Raw genomic sequence first — 14,448 nt, 5'->3', positions numbered from 1 at the left:
CCCCTTGCACACATCCAACATTACGCTGATGCTGTTGAGCCCTCTGGCATTCCCAGTGCCACCTTCACCCTTCTCCGTCGCAGGCCAGGGCTCACCGATGCCATGCCCTGCTGTGCCACAGCTCTCTCAATAGCGAGTGACTCTGACTGGAGCTGAACAGAACCCCTGAAGTATTTCACTAATGGTACTGAGCAGTACAAGCTGAAACATGGAATTACCGTTCTGCCAATCCGCAGCTCAGTCCCTTTTAACCTCAGTGACAACAGAAATGTCAAAATTTCCCATAAAATTAAGTTACTGAAAAACTCATTTTAAGAATTACCAAAGCCGGCATTTTGGGTTTGGTTTTTTGTTTTGTTTTGTTTTGTTTTCTTCTGGTTTTTGTTTTGTTTTGGGTTGTTTCCCTTTTTTCCTGCAATTGCATTTTACAACACTTTGGGTTGCCTATTTCCGTTTAATTCATGATGATGAAGCAACACTTCAACCTTCACTAAAGACATAAAGCATTGTCAACTAGTCCTTATGATAAAATCATTCAATTCCTTTAAACTCTAATACCTCTGGCCGTTTTGCTGAAGAAAGCTGTACTGCCAGAACATTTTCAAGGCAGCTTCAACATGCCTTTGCTTCAATGCACATACACAATCCAATCCAACTCGGTATTCTTGTCCCTGTTGTAGAGAAACTGAAACCAGAAAAACCAGCTAATGTCTCCAGTGAGGGAGACAGGAGAGCAAAGAGCAGCCCACCACCAGCCCTGGACCTGACCATGGCACAGGGCCCCCCTCCTGGAATGAGGCCATTGCAGAGATGCCCCGGGACACCTTTCCGCAGTGAACTCTAACGCCTTCAGGCACATGTGCAAACACTTGCACATGCAAAAGAAAACCAAAAATGTTTTCTTAGTCACCTCAGCTACCATTTCCAGCTCTCTAGGGATGATTTCAACCATTTTCTATACCATTTCTCGACACAGAACTGCCTATAAATAACTGGTCTTTCAGTTGTAGAATGAGAAGGCCGTTCCCTGAAGGAGGAGGTGTAATAGTGAAAATGGTTTAACACAGAGGTATGAACAAGATCCCAGCCCTGATAAAGCCTCCATGCAGCCAGGAGAAGGAAGGCGGGTGTTTTTCTTTCCACCGTCCCAGAGCTTATACAACCACATACCATTCACACCTGTTTCAGCATCCTCTGCACAGGCAGGGCTGGCCTACAGCAAACCTGGAGAGAAATCAGCACCTTACCTCCCCCTTCAGCAGGAATACGCAATTGAAGAGCAAATCAGTAACCCTGAGAAGCTTGGACAGTGGTTCTCAGCACACCTGACACCTTTTCCATTTGCTGCAGTACTCCCACGACACCATCCTAGTGTCAGTGACATACATCCACACTATTCAATAGAAGTCATCACACACACACACCCCCCTCCCCTTACAGATAGTGCCCCTGCAGCCCCCAGCACAGGAGGCTGGAGCCAAGGGGGTGCAAGGGGACAGTGCCCACAGCCCCCCCAGCCACAATCAGGAAAGACACAGCCCCCGCTGGGTGTCCCAACTATTTCTGTAGTCACCATGTCAGAAAGGAGGCAAGCACATGACATCACCGCATCCCTTTTCCAGGATCCCTCACAACAAACAGAAAAGTCAGAGAGAAGAGCTGGAAACTAAGGTTTATTTATTTCTTCCCAGTTCTGTGGCTTGTGACCAAAGCCGCGGGTTGGCAGGCGAGACACGCTGCTGAACACGGGGCTCGTGATGTGCTGGGTCTGTGTGTGCGCAGGCACGAGAGGGCCAAGTCACCCAGGGCTCAAAATAGGGCAGGGAACAGATTTATATACACCCATAGAAAACTCTAATTTCTTGGTTTTGTTTCATTTTCTAATTCTTTATGTTTTTTTCCTGCAGAGGCCCAACACTGTTTCCCAAAGCATTCAGCTGACAAGTGGCACTGGTCCCATCTCAGCCAAAATCACATGAGCTGACAGCAGCAGTTGGGAACAGCGCACTAGATGCAGCAGCAAATACTCCTGATTATTAGATAAGTTGTTTATAACTTTAGCAAAGTTTCCCAGGGCATATGGCTTCCTCAAGCAAATTTAATTTTGCAATTATTTTTTTCCACCATTACAAGGAAAATGCATTAAATGTTGAAATGATCTGACCTGCAGAAGTGGAATGTGAAATTAGAAGGGATCACCCCTGCAGGAAGAGGTGTCTTTTGCTGTCTTCATGACAAAAATTCCCAGCAATATTTGCCAGAGAAATGTGAGGTCACATCCCCAGCAGAGCCCTGGCAGCAGGAGAGCACTCCAGGGATACAGACAGACATGGCTAAACTGGACACCCTCCAGCCCAGCTGGCCAGAGCCTCCTGCTCCCGTTTAGGTGCCCTCCTCACCATTGCTCTTGCTGGAGAAGCCACCTGACAGGTGTGCAGGCTAGTACAGTGTTTGAGATTTTTTTGCCCAATTTGAACGCTGTCTTGCTCAACACACAGGATGGACCTTTTGTAGCAGAGATGGACACACTGTCAGAGGTGCCTACAGGCTCCACTGCACAAGTGAGATGGAAGGTGGCCATAGAGATGGTAATAGAAACCTGGATTCTACCTCTGTCAGCCAAAGAATAATGAGGTGAAGCCTTTGCAAATGGTTTTAAGAACTCTGGCAATGTTCCTCAGCACCTAGTCTGAGCTGGCATACACCAGCAGCTGGAGACCTTAAGTACACGCTTTCCAGTATCACATAGGGGTAAGGACTACACAAAAATTCTCACGTCCCTCTGTAGTTCTGACCTTAGCATCTCTGCTCATCTGTAAAAGTGAGAAAGGAGTAACAGCTTTGCTGCTGCGTTGCTTTTCTTTTGATTTGTGTGCATGAAAGCATCACATGCATAGACATAGACATACATAAAGGCTGGTAAAAGCAACTTGAACAGACCTCACACCCTAAGAACAGGCCAGACAGAGTAAAAGGGATAAAAGTACAGGTACATGCTCACTGTAAATTCCTCTCCCTTCCAGTTCATGCTCTTTCAGCAACACACAGCTTCAAGGAGAAGGGACACTGATTCCCAGTGCACTTCACCAACATCTGTGTGGATGCAGATGTGTGGATGCACAGAGAGTCTCCAGCAGCCCCGCAACCAAATTCCCACCAGGGCTGCTGGCACTCAGCGCCGATGCCAGCGGGGTCACAAGATGCAGGAGAGCAGAGAACTGGTCCCTGTGTGTGTGCCAGGCTGTGGGGGCGTGCAGGCATCCGCATCTCCAGACCATGCTCCGCACTGCAGCCTTCGAGGGGCATTTCCAAGCAGGAAAGCAGCAAACGGCTGGTGATGTGTGTGAAGCAAGTTCACGAGGAAGAGGTTACGGTTCTCTCCAGACCTGAGAGCAGACAAGCACAAAATGCAACACCACCACCTTTTGTGCATGCCTGCTTTCATTCAAATGGGGATTTTAGGAGTCAAAACTTTAAATGTTATTTTCCAGAGTGCATTAAACTACACATGAAACACTTGAGAGCATCTCCTTTTATTTGTTTCTAGCTGCAGACAGATCATTTGTTCTTGCTGGAACATGTCAGGAAGCTGTGTGGTAGCACACAGAAGGGAGGTTTTCTTGCAAAAATAACCTTATTGCAAACGCTTGGTGATGGCGAAGTGCTCTCAGCCATGGCCATTCCTACAGAGTCCTTCCCAGTCCCAGGGGTGCTGTTACCTCTGCTCAGCTCAGTCAGCACTTGGGTTTCCTCCTCAAAACCAGCTTCTTGAGGCTCTCTGTTTGGCTCTGTCTCTGCTAGGCAGTTAGATGCAGCCTTTCTCTGCTCATCAAGCATCTTGACCACGGGGGCTGTGTGAGTGGTGTAGGCAGGTCGGGGGCGGTGGCACTGGATGAGGTGGCTGGGCAGACCCATGTTGGCTGAGGGCAGCACATACCCTGGAACCCAAGAAACAGACACCATGAGAACACAGCTAGATACCTCCTGGCTTCTTACCTTTCTGGGAAGGGTTAGAAAGAAGGATGCCTTTGGTGACACCAAGGGTGCTCTTTGGAGCCAAAGACCATGGCTTTGCTACGTCCATGGAGAGCCAGGCAGCGCAAAGGAACAGCAGTGCCATACCAGGTAGCGACTCTGAATCAAGATTCAAATAACCCATGCAAGAAATACAGATGATGTCCATCATTTCTAGTCTTTATGCCTTTATTTCTATACTTGAGCACAAGGTGCACTGACCAAGGCTGCAACAGGTCACTATCATGCCAAGAAGCACAGTGGGAAAGAAAAAAAAAGGGTGAAAAAATATCAGCATTTCTCATTTCTGCAGTACTGACCAATGTACAAGATCTCACACATCAAGAGAAGACCACACTGAAGATCTTCCCAGTCTCGGCTTTCTACACTACACTCCTTGATCACTCAAGTCTAATACCTCAAATACAAAGCCACAATGTTGGTAGAAATGGCTGGAGAGATTAGAGTGAGCCTACTTGGGAAGAAGTCTGTCCAAGGGAAACTTCAAAACAGAAATTCCCAGGAAAAAAAAATGCAGAAAAGGAAGATACATTGAAACAGATCTTGGAAAATTACATCATTGGTATTAGTATTTTTAGATACAAGGCTTTTCATAAAAACGTCTTGTTTTCACTTAGATGCAATTAGTCCTTTAAGAGTTCTATAGCACAAAAGCAGAGATTTCAGTCTCAAATATTTTATTTTTCACTACCTTTGCCTAATGCAACAGTTAATTATGACTTCAGGGTGCCAGGCTGCCTTGTCTAGACCATGCTTTTGCCAAGAAAGTTTGGACCAGATGATCCCCGAGGTCCCTTCCAACCTGGTACGCTATGATTCTATGACTACATAGACAAAGTAGTAAAATGCAATCTTGCTTAGCACAAACAGCTAGGACAAGATGGTAGGAAAGTATTGCTGATAAAGGGTTCCTGAAGGTCCGTTACTGTCAAAGGGATGAACTTCCATGCTGCAGCATATTTAAAACTGGTCTGTAACAAGCTATGAACAGCAGCCTGCAGGCAAGAAAGGAATGAAAACCAAAGATGGAGCACCCATCCTGCAGCCAGGCTTTTCCTTAAGATATCCACACTTATGAGTCTGAGAGTCCCCCCAGTCAAGGAGAGGAGGTGGGGTAACTCAGTTGCCCTCAAAAGAAGCAAGGACAAGAAGTGGCTGCTGTGGAGGGCAGCAGAGGCAGAACACAGTCCTATCAAAGAGCAAGGCTATTTGGTTTACAGATGTGGAAAGCCCAATCCACAAAATAATGCTAAATGTCGTGCCTTAGATGCTTTATGTACCATCTCCCACATGAAGTAGAGGCCAGTAAATACTTATCACCTCCTCAGCCCTGTTTACCAGATGTCCCCAGAGGGCACAGCAGCTCTTGGTTGCCCTTCCCCAAGTTTGGCCAAGCCAGGAGCACAAGCCAAGGAGGCGAGCTGCTTCAGGTGGGATTTACAAACCTGCCCACATCACACACATCTCCCTGTTCCTAAATCAGTCAGGTGTCAGTGGAAAGCCCAGTCTCTACCTCTCATTGTGCACTATTTTATTTTCTTTTTAAAATTGGGACTAATTCTGCCTCTTTTCTCCCCTTCTCTCCTGCAGAGGGTCAGTCCTTTGTAACCAAGCTATGTATATCAGGGAAACACCCAGAACAGAAACACCCCGGGGTTTGTTAGGGCTCCGCTATCCAGCTGTGACACCCAGGGTCCTCATCAGAAAAGCACGCCAACCTTGGGTGGTCAGAGATGGGGACAGAGCTGCGAGCATTTCTCCCCAGGTCCCACCATGAGCTCCTGGTGGACATTAGAAACGAAAGGCTCAGAGCTCCGAGTTACAGTTTTAGAGATGTGGGAGCATTTAAAGAAATATGCTGCTTCAGATTATCTGCTGCTAAAATTGTAGGGATAGAAGGAGGAAAGAAAAGTGTCTTTTCAGTGGCTTCTGCACCGAGCTGCACCCTGCAGGCTCCCAATCCTGAGACCCTGCACCATGGCCACCGCTCCTGCAGCCTCTGTCGGTGCTGCAGCGGGTTCCAGATGGGCTCCGGGTGTGCAAAGCGTCAGGACTGTGAGTTTTGCACAAGCTGTGCTCCTGCTCGCGCTGTGGGAAGGCGCCGAGCTCTGCCCTCCCGCGCTCCCCCTGCTCGGCCCCAACCCGGCACTCGCGCTAACCAGAACTGGGGTTTTTTGCATCCCAAGGGTGTGCGTTGGGGCTTTGCTCGCTTCTGCTGCGTGAACCGTGCTCTCTAGAAACCACCAGCCACCCTCCCCACAAGGGAGACATCAGCAGATCCAGACGGGACGCCCCCACGAAGCTGAAAGCCCCGTAGCGGTGTACGGGGACAATCGGCCAACAGGCAGCCTAGGCTCTTCCCGAAATTTATAAATAGAAACAGCCTGACGTGTTCGCAGAAAAAAAGTTTCCATACCAAAAAAGTTTCACCGCGGTCACACTGCTGTAAAGTTATGCCATTCTGTACCTACGCTATACACACACATGCTCAGCTTTATAATCAGGAAAAGCCAAACAAAAAAAAAAAAAAAGTCTTGTTTTAAATTATGAGCTTTCAGACAGTGGCACGCTCTGTGCTTAAACGAAATGTTTATTTTGACAAGCTGAGATAGACCATGTCTCTTCAAATGCCTGTTCTGACTCACTATTTGGAGTTTTTAACTCTTGTTACAGAACAGTTTTACAATTTAGCTCATCAGGTTAATAATGCGCAGCAAAAACCACTACAAGAGGGTTAAAAAACTCCCACTTGTTAAAGGAGAATTCAACTATTTTTCAAGTGCTGCTGATGACTGGGGAGTTCGGGCTCGGGCCGTGCTCCTGGGAGCCGGGATGGAGAGCGGGACACCCCAGCCTCGGCGGAAGGAAGCCGCGGGCACAGAGCGGCTCTGAGCCACGGCGGCAAGGGTGCATACGTGCGAGCTAAAGCACTGCAACCCGCCGGATAAAACAGCAGGATCAGGCACCAAACCACCCGAGCGAAGCACAAAAAGAGCTGATCTGAAGCCCTTTTCCCCACTTTTATAGGCTGTAGCTCAGGTCTTTGTAAAATGAATAAACACCGAGTGAAAGCCGGGCACCCAGCCACTGCACGGGGCTGAGCTGTAAATTTAATTCAGCGGTAACAAAGCCCGTGGAAAACGCTGTGTGCCCCAGAGGCGCAGTGAAACCTCCCCGTCTGTTCCCAGGCTGGGCCCAAACAACTGTGAGATGGGTGCCAGGGGGTCGGGCAGGGTGACAGCAAGCGTCACAGCCAAACCAGCAGCACCACTGCCTCACACAGCCAACACAAGCTGAACGTGGGTGAGGACCACGCCGTAAGGAGATGGTGAGCTGTTTCTGCATATAGCCACAAAACAAAATGTGCTGAATGTTTTTCAGAACGAACAAAAAGATCCAGCTGAGTCCCTTGCCCAAACAATCAAATAGGCAGAGAAAAGACAAGGAATGAGCACAATGAGGCAGTGGAGTAGGGAAGGACAAGGGTTACAGCGCAGAGATGTGGATCCAGCCTGCACCTCTCACTTGCACGCCTTGTGTTTTTGTTGGAACATTTACCTTTGCTGTACCAAGCCAGATGTTCCCAGCTCAAAGAGTTCCTGATAGAGGCTAGCTAAACTCATGAGTTCGGGGCAGGACATGTGCATGCACTAGGCGTGTCTCCTAATATTTCAGTGTTTGCACAGTTTTATTTTGATCCTGGATAAATACTGATATTTATGTGATATTCATGTAGGCTGGGGTTTCAAAAGGGCCTTGGGCTCAGCTGTGTCACCTAATTGCTACAGCAACATCTCACAGGGCAATAAAATAAAGAGGTTTTAGAATTTCTTAAATGGTGAGGGGGAAAAAAAGCAGTGCAATGGACAACAACCCCTGTTTGGACACTTGATAAGGTGTGAACATTTGGTTACAGGATAAAGTTTAGATTGTCACCAGGTGAATTTTCCTGGGTAGTTGTGGGTGCTCAGGTGCAAAGAACCTCAGATAAGGCCACAATATCTGCCTTCAAATTACCCGTGTTGGAGCACTGAGACAGAAGCTGATGCAAATCCCAGACGTTTCTCCTCTGACCTTATCTCTAGCCCTTCCCAAACCAGCAATGACTAGAGAAGCCCCAAGGAGAGAAGACACAAACATTACCCTGACCATAGAGCCTGGATCCAGCAGCTTTTCCTGAGTTACATCCCTGTGGAGGCCACCACAGAAGTTCACAGCAAGTTCACACCAACAGCACGACAGGAGACAGCCAGATACCATGACAGCACCGGGAGCTGAAGAAGGGAATGCAAAGCACTGGAGAAAAGATACCAAGGGAAAGCCCAGAGTTGACAACATCTCAGAGTGAAATGAGATGGGATCATCAGCCACCATTCGTTATTTACAGCTTGCGCTTGGCTACTGGCCTGGAGTTGATTTCAGAGCCTGGGAAGAAAAGGCTCCGCAACATCTCTGTGAATCCTCTAAGCACATCCATTCCTTTGCTTCAGAAGCACCTGCCAGTGAGACCCATCTCCAGGACTGGCCCGGTAAGGGCCTTCCAGAGCAGAATTGGGTTGACCTCCCTCCCACTTCAGTGACAGGATTATTGACTGCCAGTGCCTCTGCAAACCCTGCTTGGGATTGCTCTGAAGCTGCCCACACCGAGACGTCTGCTCCTGAACTGCTCTAATGGAAAGCTCTCCGACACACTCCTGTCCTGTCCCGACACCAGCTCAGGATCTCACCAGCACGTACTGGGGAGCACAACGGGGAGATCTTCACATTCCCTCCAGACTGTGGTTTCCAGTGACAAACCCGATCCTAACACGTGTACCCTGATAACAGGGACCAGCTCAGCACCAGGGCTGGCCTGTCACACACCACCTGATGCAGCTGAGACAAGGCACACGTCTTCCGTGGTCACAGCCATCAGCCCAGCGGCACACTGGGAAACGTGGCTCCTCAGGTGAGTACAACCCCAGCCTGGCTGCTCCCTGCAGCCATGAGTGCCAGGACTTCCCCCCCAAAACCACACATTCCCCTCCCATCTCTGCTTCCACCTCATGTTCTTCACCATCCACTCTTGCTGTCCATCCTCAGTAGTAAGTGCACTGAGAAGAGAGGCAGCCAGGTTGTATGAGGCTTTCCATCCACATCCTATCCTGCACTTCTGTTGAGTCTCAAACTTGGTACACACCTGAATTCACCGATTCCTTTCCCTGGGATAAGTATCCAATGCCAAATATAAAGAAAGAACTTGACTGAAGTAGCAAGATCAGACAATAGTTAAAAACACAATTACGAGACCAAAGGCATTGGGGCACCTCACCTGCTCAGGTACAAATATAAAGCCATCTTAGTATTGCCTTTCATTTGGGACAGCTGAGAGCCAGGCCTCTACAGCACACAGACATTCCTGAAAAATTCAGGTTCACAGTGTTGAACTTCATGTGCCCTTGAAAGTGCCAGCCCTGGAATGTAAGACCAAAAAAAATCTCCCACCTGGAAGCTTTCCAAAGAGGGCCTTGAAGGATGTAATATCTAGAATGGGACTGTAAAAACACCCTGTGTTAGCTTAACTTTTTCCTCCTGAAATAAAACTCATCCAACCCAAAAATTCCCTATTGACTTCAGTGTTTTTGAAAACCCCATCCACAAGAGCAGCATTGATCAAATCTTTTTTTTTCTTTTTTTTTTTTTACTGTCATCAGTGGAATGGTATCTAAATAGAATAATTCAGCAGACTGACCTGACTGTCCCGAGCAATGGGCAACCCTCCAGCTTTGCCCACCCAACCTGGCAGTCAGCAGCAGCCTGCGTCCAGCTATGCAGCGCTGGGCTCTCCGTCTTGCTCATGGGGGAGACTGTGCCTCCTTTTAGGATGGGGGCCAAGTAGCACATCAGCTATTCAAGGCGAGAGAAGACCTGCCATCCTCTACAACAGATGAGGTTAACCTGTTTGGGCTTGCAAGGCAAGTGCAGCTTCAGATCAGACTGTACCTTCCCGACTTCATACCTGACCAGACTTTCATCTTAATGTCAAGTGGAATGTCTCTGAGGACAGACTTAGATTCAAGACACACATATAGACAGTGTGTGTTTTACCAGAATGCTGATTTTACACCTGTGACCATTCTTCTTGGAAATTTATTTTCTGGCAGACCTTTGCAAAACCCTCAATGTTAAAACCTCTCCAACCTGCTGTGGAGAGTCAGCCAGGCCACTTTAAAGGGGCATTGCAGTCCAAATTTTCAGAAATCCTCTTAAACTCAAAGATTCTGGTAAAGTTTAAGATCCAGAAATCCGCTTCCATTCTTCTCTCCAACACACCCAGCTCCTGATTGTCCACATTGCTACATACCTACGGCCACGGCTACAGCTAGTTTTTACATTCTTCAAGTTACTGCAGAGGGAATTCAGTGCACAGTGTCCTCCAGATCCTCTGGGTCAACTTGTGACCAAGTATGAAAGCCAAGAGCTCTCTCTGGGCTCTGGTCTGGGTGGGACCTGCCATAGCTCCCGACACCAGAACACAGGACAGCAGAGGAGGAAGGTGCCTCATGCCTTTCCCACAGCCGTACAAAGGCTCACCACCTTCACCCACAAGTACCACAGAGGAGCAGTATTTCTGAAATGTATCCTAGCATTTGCAAATACACTCAGTCCAAAAATCAAATCAAAAAGGCTCTTTTGTACACAAGAAGGCACCACCTCTACTCAGCTTTGCTGGATCGGCAGCAGCCTGACCAGAGCCATCGACCCACTCAAGCTGCTTCCCGCTGGTTTGGCAGCATGAGCCTCCAGCCTGCTCATAACCAGGCTATTAAATCAGGTTCAGGTTGTTTGGATACCAGAGCAGCACAGTTCAGAGAGTGGAGTTTAAAAGACCCCTCTCTTAAACAATGATCCTTTTGAGATGCTGAATGAAAACAGGCAATAGCAGCACTTCAGCACAGAAGTCACCAACAAGAACTACGATGCATATGAGAATGGGGACACGTGGCCAACTTTAAATCCAAATCAAATGTTTCTGAGCTTCAGGACACTGACAGTCAAAAGTCCGAATTCCTCTCTAACTGCATCCAAAGCAGCACCAAAGCCAGGCACTTCCACAGGCAAAAGGGGAAGATTGTGTTCACAAACAGATACACAGGAGCAACATCACGCAGTGAACACAGCTTCTCTTTATTAACCAGAATATTAAAGCACATGCTAAGTTTTGTTCAGGCTCTCAGTTAGGGCCTTCTCTAATTTTCAGACATTATTAATTCACTTAAAATTAGCAGGCTATGCTGTATACCTGCCATTGTGCTATGCTTCGTTTTGCTCATTTTCTTTACCTCTTCAGGATGGGAAGAAAACTTAGACAAAGCTCTGTTGCTAAAACCCTTGGTCAATAAACATCTCCCTCATGATCTACAACTCTCTACTAAGAGTACACAAGGGAGCTGGTAGCAGGGAAACAGTAAGGTAACAGCCACTGCTTGTTTTATTTTCTCCAACTACAGGTTGAGTTATTCTGTGTAATAAAAGGGAAAGGGGGGGGTTGCTTTTTATGAAAGACATTTAAGTCATAAAGCATCCAGCACTTTGCTTCATGCTACGACTCATGTGAGTTTTAATTCTAAGAGAGTTGCTGGCAGCGGTACAGTTTTCACACTCTTATATTTAGAGAGGCTTGCCTGAAAAATAGCCAGAGCTGTCTCTTATAAATCAGGTTGTTCTGACAGTGCCCGGACAAGCAGTAAAGGCAAATGGGGGGAAATGAAATTACATGCTGCAAAGGGAACTCTGAAATAATAAGCTTTTATTTTTGTCTTTTCAAAAGTTCACAATAATTAGAACTATTTTTTCCTCTATTCTTTCATTTGTTTTTAAGCCAGCCCCTGCTGACAGGCTCTGGGCCCCCAACCTCTGGTTCCCATTCATTTGTCTTCAGCCATGTGGTTCCCATATTCTTGGCTGGGTGTGTGAGTTGACATCGCCAAAGGCTGGGGTGGAGAAGACACAGCACTCGGTTCGCTCTGGACATGGGACCCCGTGCAGCACACCCCTGCCGAGCAGCTTGCAGGCAGATGCATTCCTGCAGCACAAGGCCAGGCCACAGGACACCCAAGTCGGTGGAAAGGGTCTTGCCTGCAGTGGGCTTGGTATGGAGATCACATCTTCCACTGACATGGGATTTTTTTTCCTTTGAACTGGAACATCTCCCTTTCTACAACCAAATAGAAGTAGCACTGAAAACTGCTGATCTAAGTTGGGAAGATATCAGCAGCTGGATGTCCCTTCCTTGTCCCCAGGTCCCAGGGGGGAACTACATCCCCTCTTCCAAGAAAACTGACACACACCATTGGATGTAATGCTGTATTTTACAATCTTGGCTTGGCCTGCATTGCTGGGGGATCCTCAGGACAGGAATTTCCAGCCTCCAAGGTTCCTATCCAAAGATTTTTCAACCTCTCAGTTTAAGCAATGTGAGTGCTACTCTGCCAGAAGTCAACTTCAGACTTTACTAGTCCTATACAACTCAACAGCAGTTTGCTCTCATCTTCAGCAGAATTTTAATTTGACCCTCAGCAAGAAGCCAGATGGAACAGCAATTGCTAAATGAACTGCTGGGAACCCAATAAAGCTGATAAAAGGATAAGAGCAACAAAACTACCCTTTATTCATTCATTCATCGGGTTTTACTGTTTGAAGTTCTCCATGAACTGCTTCCAACCCAAATTCCTCCCCATACATGTGAAACGGAAAGCTGTGTGATAAAGATGGAAAGAAATAATCATAGGCTCTGAAAGAGCTAGAGGAGACAAAGATGAGCAGAAGAGGCAACAAGACAGATTTGGGAACTCAGGATCCCCATGGCAGATCCCAGGGAAGGGGAGCAACACTACCTGGGTGCTAGGGCCACAGTGAAAAGCCAACAGAAGAAACAAATAGCTCAACAAGTGTTTTATTTCTGTTTTTTCCAGGATGGGCTTGATCTAACATCAGGTGGAGTTGACTGGTGCCCATCCATTGCCTTCAAGGGGCTTTGAATCCACTGGAAATTGAAGCATGGGATAAACTATGATGGCCCAAGAGCAAATAGCCAAGAACCTGCCCCAGGTCAGGAGGTACCATCACATCACCCCAGATGGGTGCTGAGGTGGAGGTAAGGCTTGAACCCATGTGGATCCCATCCCCTCCACCACCTCGCCTCTCTCCAGGGCTGTGTTCACAAGCTCCGCCCCAACCCCAGGGTCCACACCCAGTTACCAGCACCAGCTTCCACCCCCAACAGCCTTGAGTTTGAAAACTGAGAGTGGAACATAAGAGAAACAAAAATTAGGGTTTCCACAGCAGCAGCAGTGTGCAGGCACTACATCCCCTGAGTTTCACAGACATGTTTTACAATGCACCCAGTGATATATCAGGTTACACGGCCGAGAACAGGAACATGGAGCAGCACACGTGTGCGGCACAGCTGAATGAACAATAACCGCAGGAACGCTGCTGGCACTCACATTTAGTCTAATTCATTTTTACTTTGCAGACACAACATTATAGTCCTTTTTTCACTTCTAATTTTTCTTCTTATAAAGGGGAAAGGAACATGATAGAAAAAAAAAAAAAAAAAAAAAAGAGGACTCCATGCTAGAAGTCTTCAGCGTTACACCAAGACGCTCCAGTGTGTATATGCAAACAGCAACTAAAATAGAAGGGGCGGTTTCCCAGCTGCTGCAATCTGTGTGGTGCTATTAATTTGACAGTCACTTAAACCAGGGGAATCTCTGATCCCAAAGGAGGATGGGTGATGCCCGGGCAAGAGCAGAACAAGGTACTGGGCCAGGCTGGTGTAGACAGGAATGGTTCACCAGCCTCCCTGTGGTTCTGCTCAGACCTGGAAGGAAGAACTTGCCCCCTGCTATCAGTTTCCTGAATTAAAAACAGCTCAAACTACTAATTTCTTTTCAAAGCCAGCTTTAGTTGCCTTTCTTGCTACTCTTTGGCCCACATCTCCCCTAGCTAGTCCTGCATCTCCTCACCTGCACAAGCCTGGCCAGGAGGTGGACGAGGGGGCTGGGCTGTCCATCCCGCAGGCACCACCGAGCAGGGGCAACCCCAAACTGGGGGAGCGGCCAGAGCACAGATATTCAGGAGAAAGTGCTTGTTTATGTGAAAACACAAGGAGGCAAATAGTTGACATTAAGATTTTGGGGAGGCTGTGGGACTGGGCTATTTCTTTCAGCCCTCACACAAAGGGACCTTTTTTGTCTTGCTGTAAAACAGAAACGATATTGAAGGGTCTGTGGAATTTCTGGGCATTTTTTTCCCCTTGGAGACTCAATGGCCCCGCGCTCCAAAGCGACAGATGAAGTAGGATGCAAAGGACAAGGCGTTCAATATGTGGCTCTGTCCCCCTGCTGCCACAGCCACCCCCCCACCCCC

At 47.7% G+C, this 14,448-nt stretch overlaps 1 protein-coding gene across 1 annotated transcript in view; it reads right to left on the bottom strand.

Annotated features, from left to right (window-relative positions):
• Positions 1–3,558: 3,558 nt before the first annotated feature.
• CDRT4 (CMT1A duplicated region transcript 4) overlaps positions 3,559–14,448 on the bottom strand; it is a 29,746-nt gene continuing 18,856 nt past the window's right edge. Inside the window, exons 2-3 of the mRNA XM_026861262.1 lie at positions 12,217–12,232; positions 3,559–3,938 (exon numbers count right to left, since the gene is read on the bottom strand). Coding sequence (XP_026717063.1) covers positions 3,559–3,938; positions 12,217–12,232 — 396 coding nt within the window. The remainder of the gene's footprint in view (positions 3,939–12,216; positions 12,233–14,448) is intronic.

Source organism: Athene cunicularia (assembly GCF_003259725.1).
Source record: "Athene cunicularia isolate RWA chromosome 18 unlocalized genomic scaffold, athCun1 chr18_part1, whole genome shotgun sequence".
NCBI classification, from domain to species: Eukaryota; Metazoa; Chordata; class Aves; order Strigiformes; family Strigidae; genus Athene; species Athene cunicularia.
The sequence above is the reverse complement of the archived record's forward strand: the minus strand, read 5'-3'. Positions and strand labels throughout refer to the sequence as shown.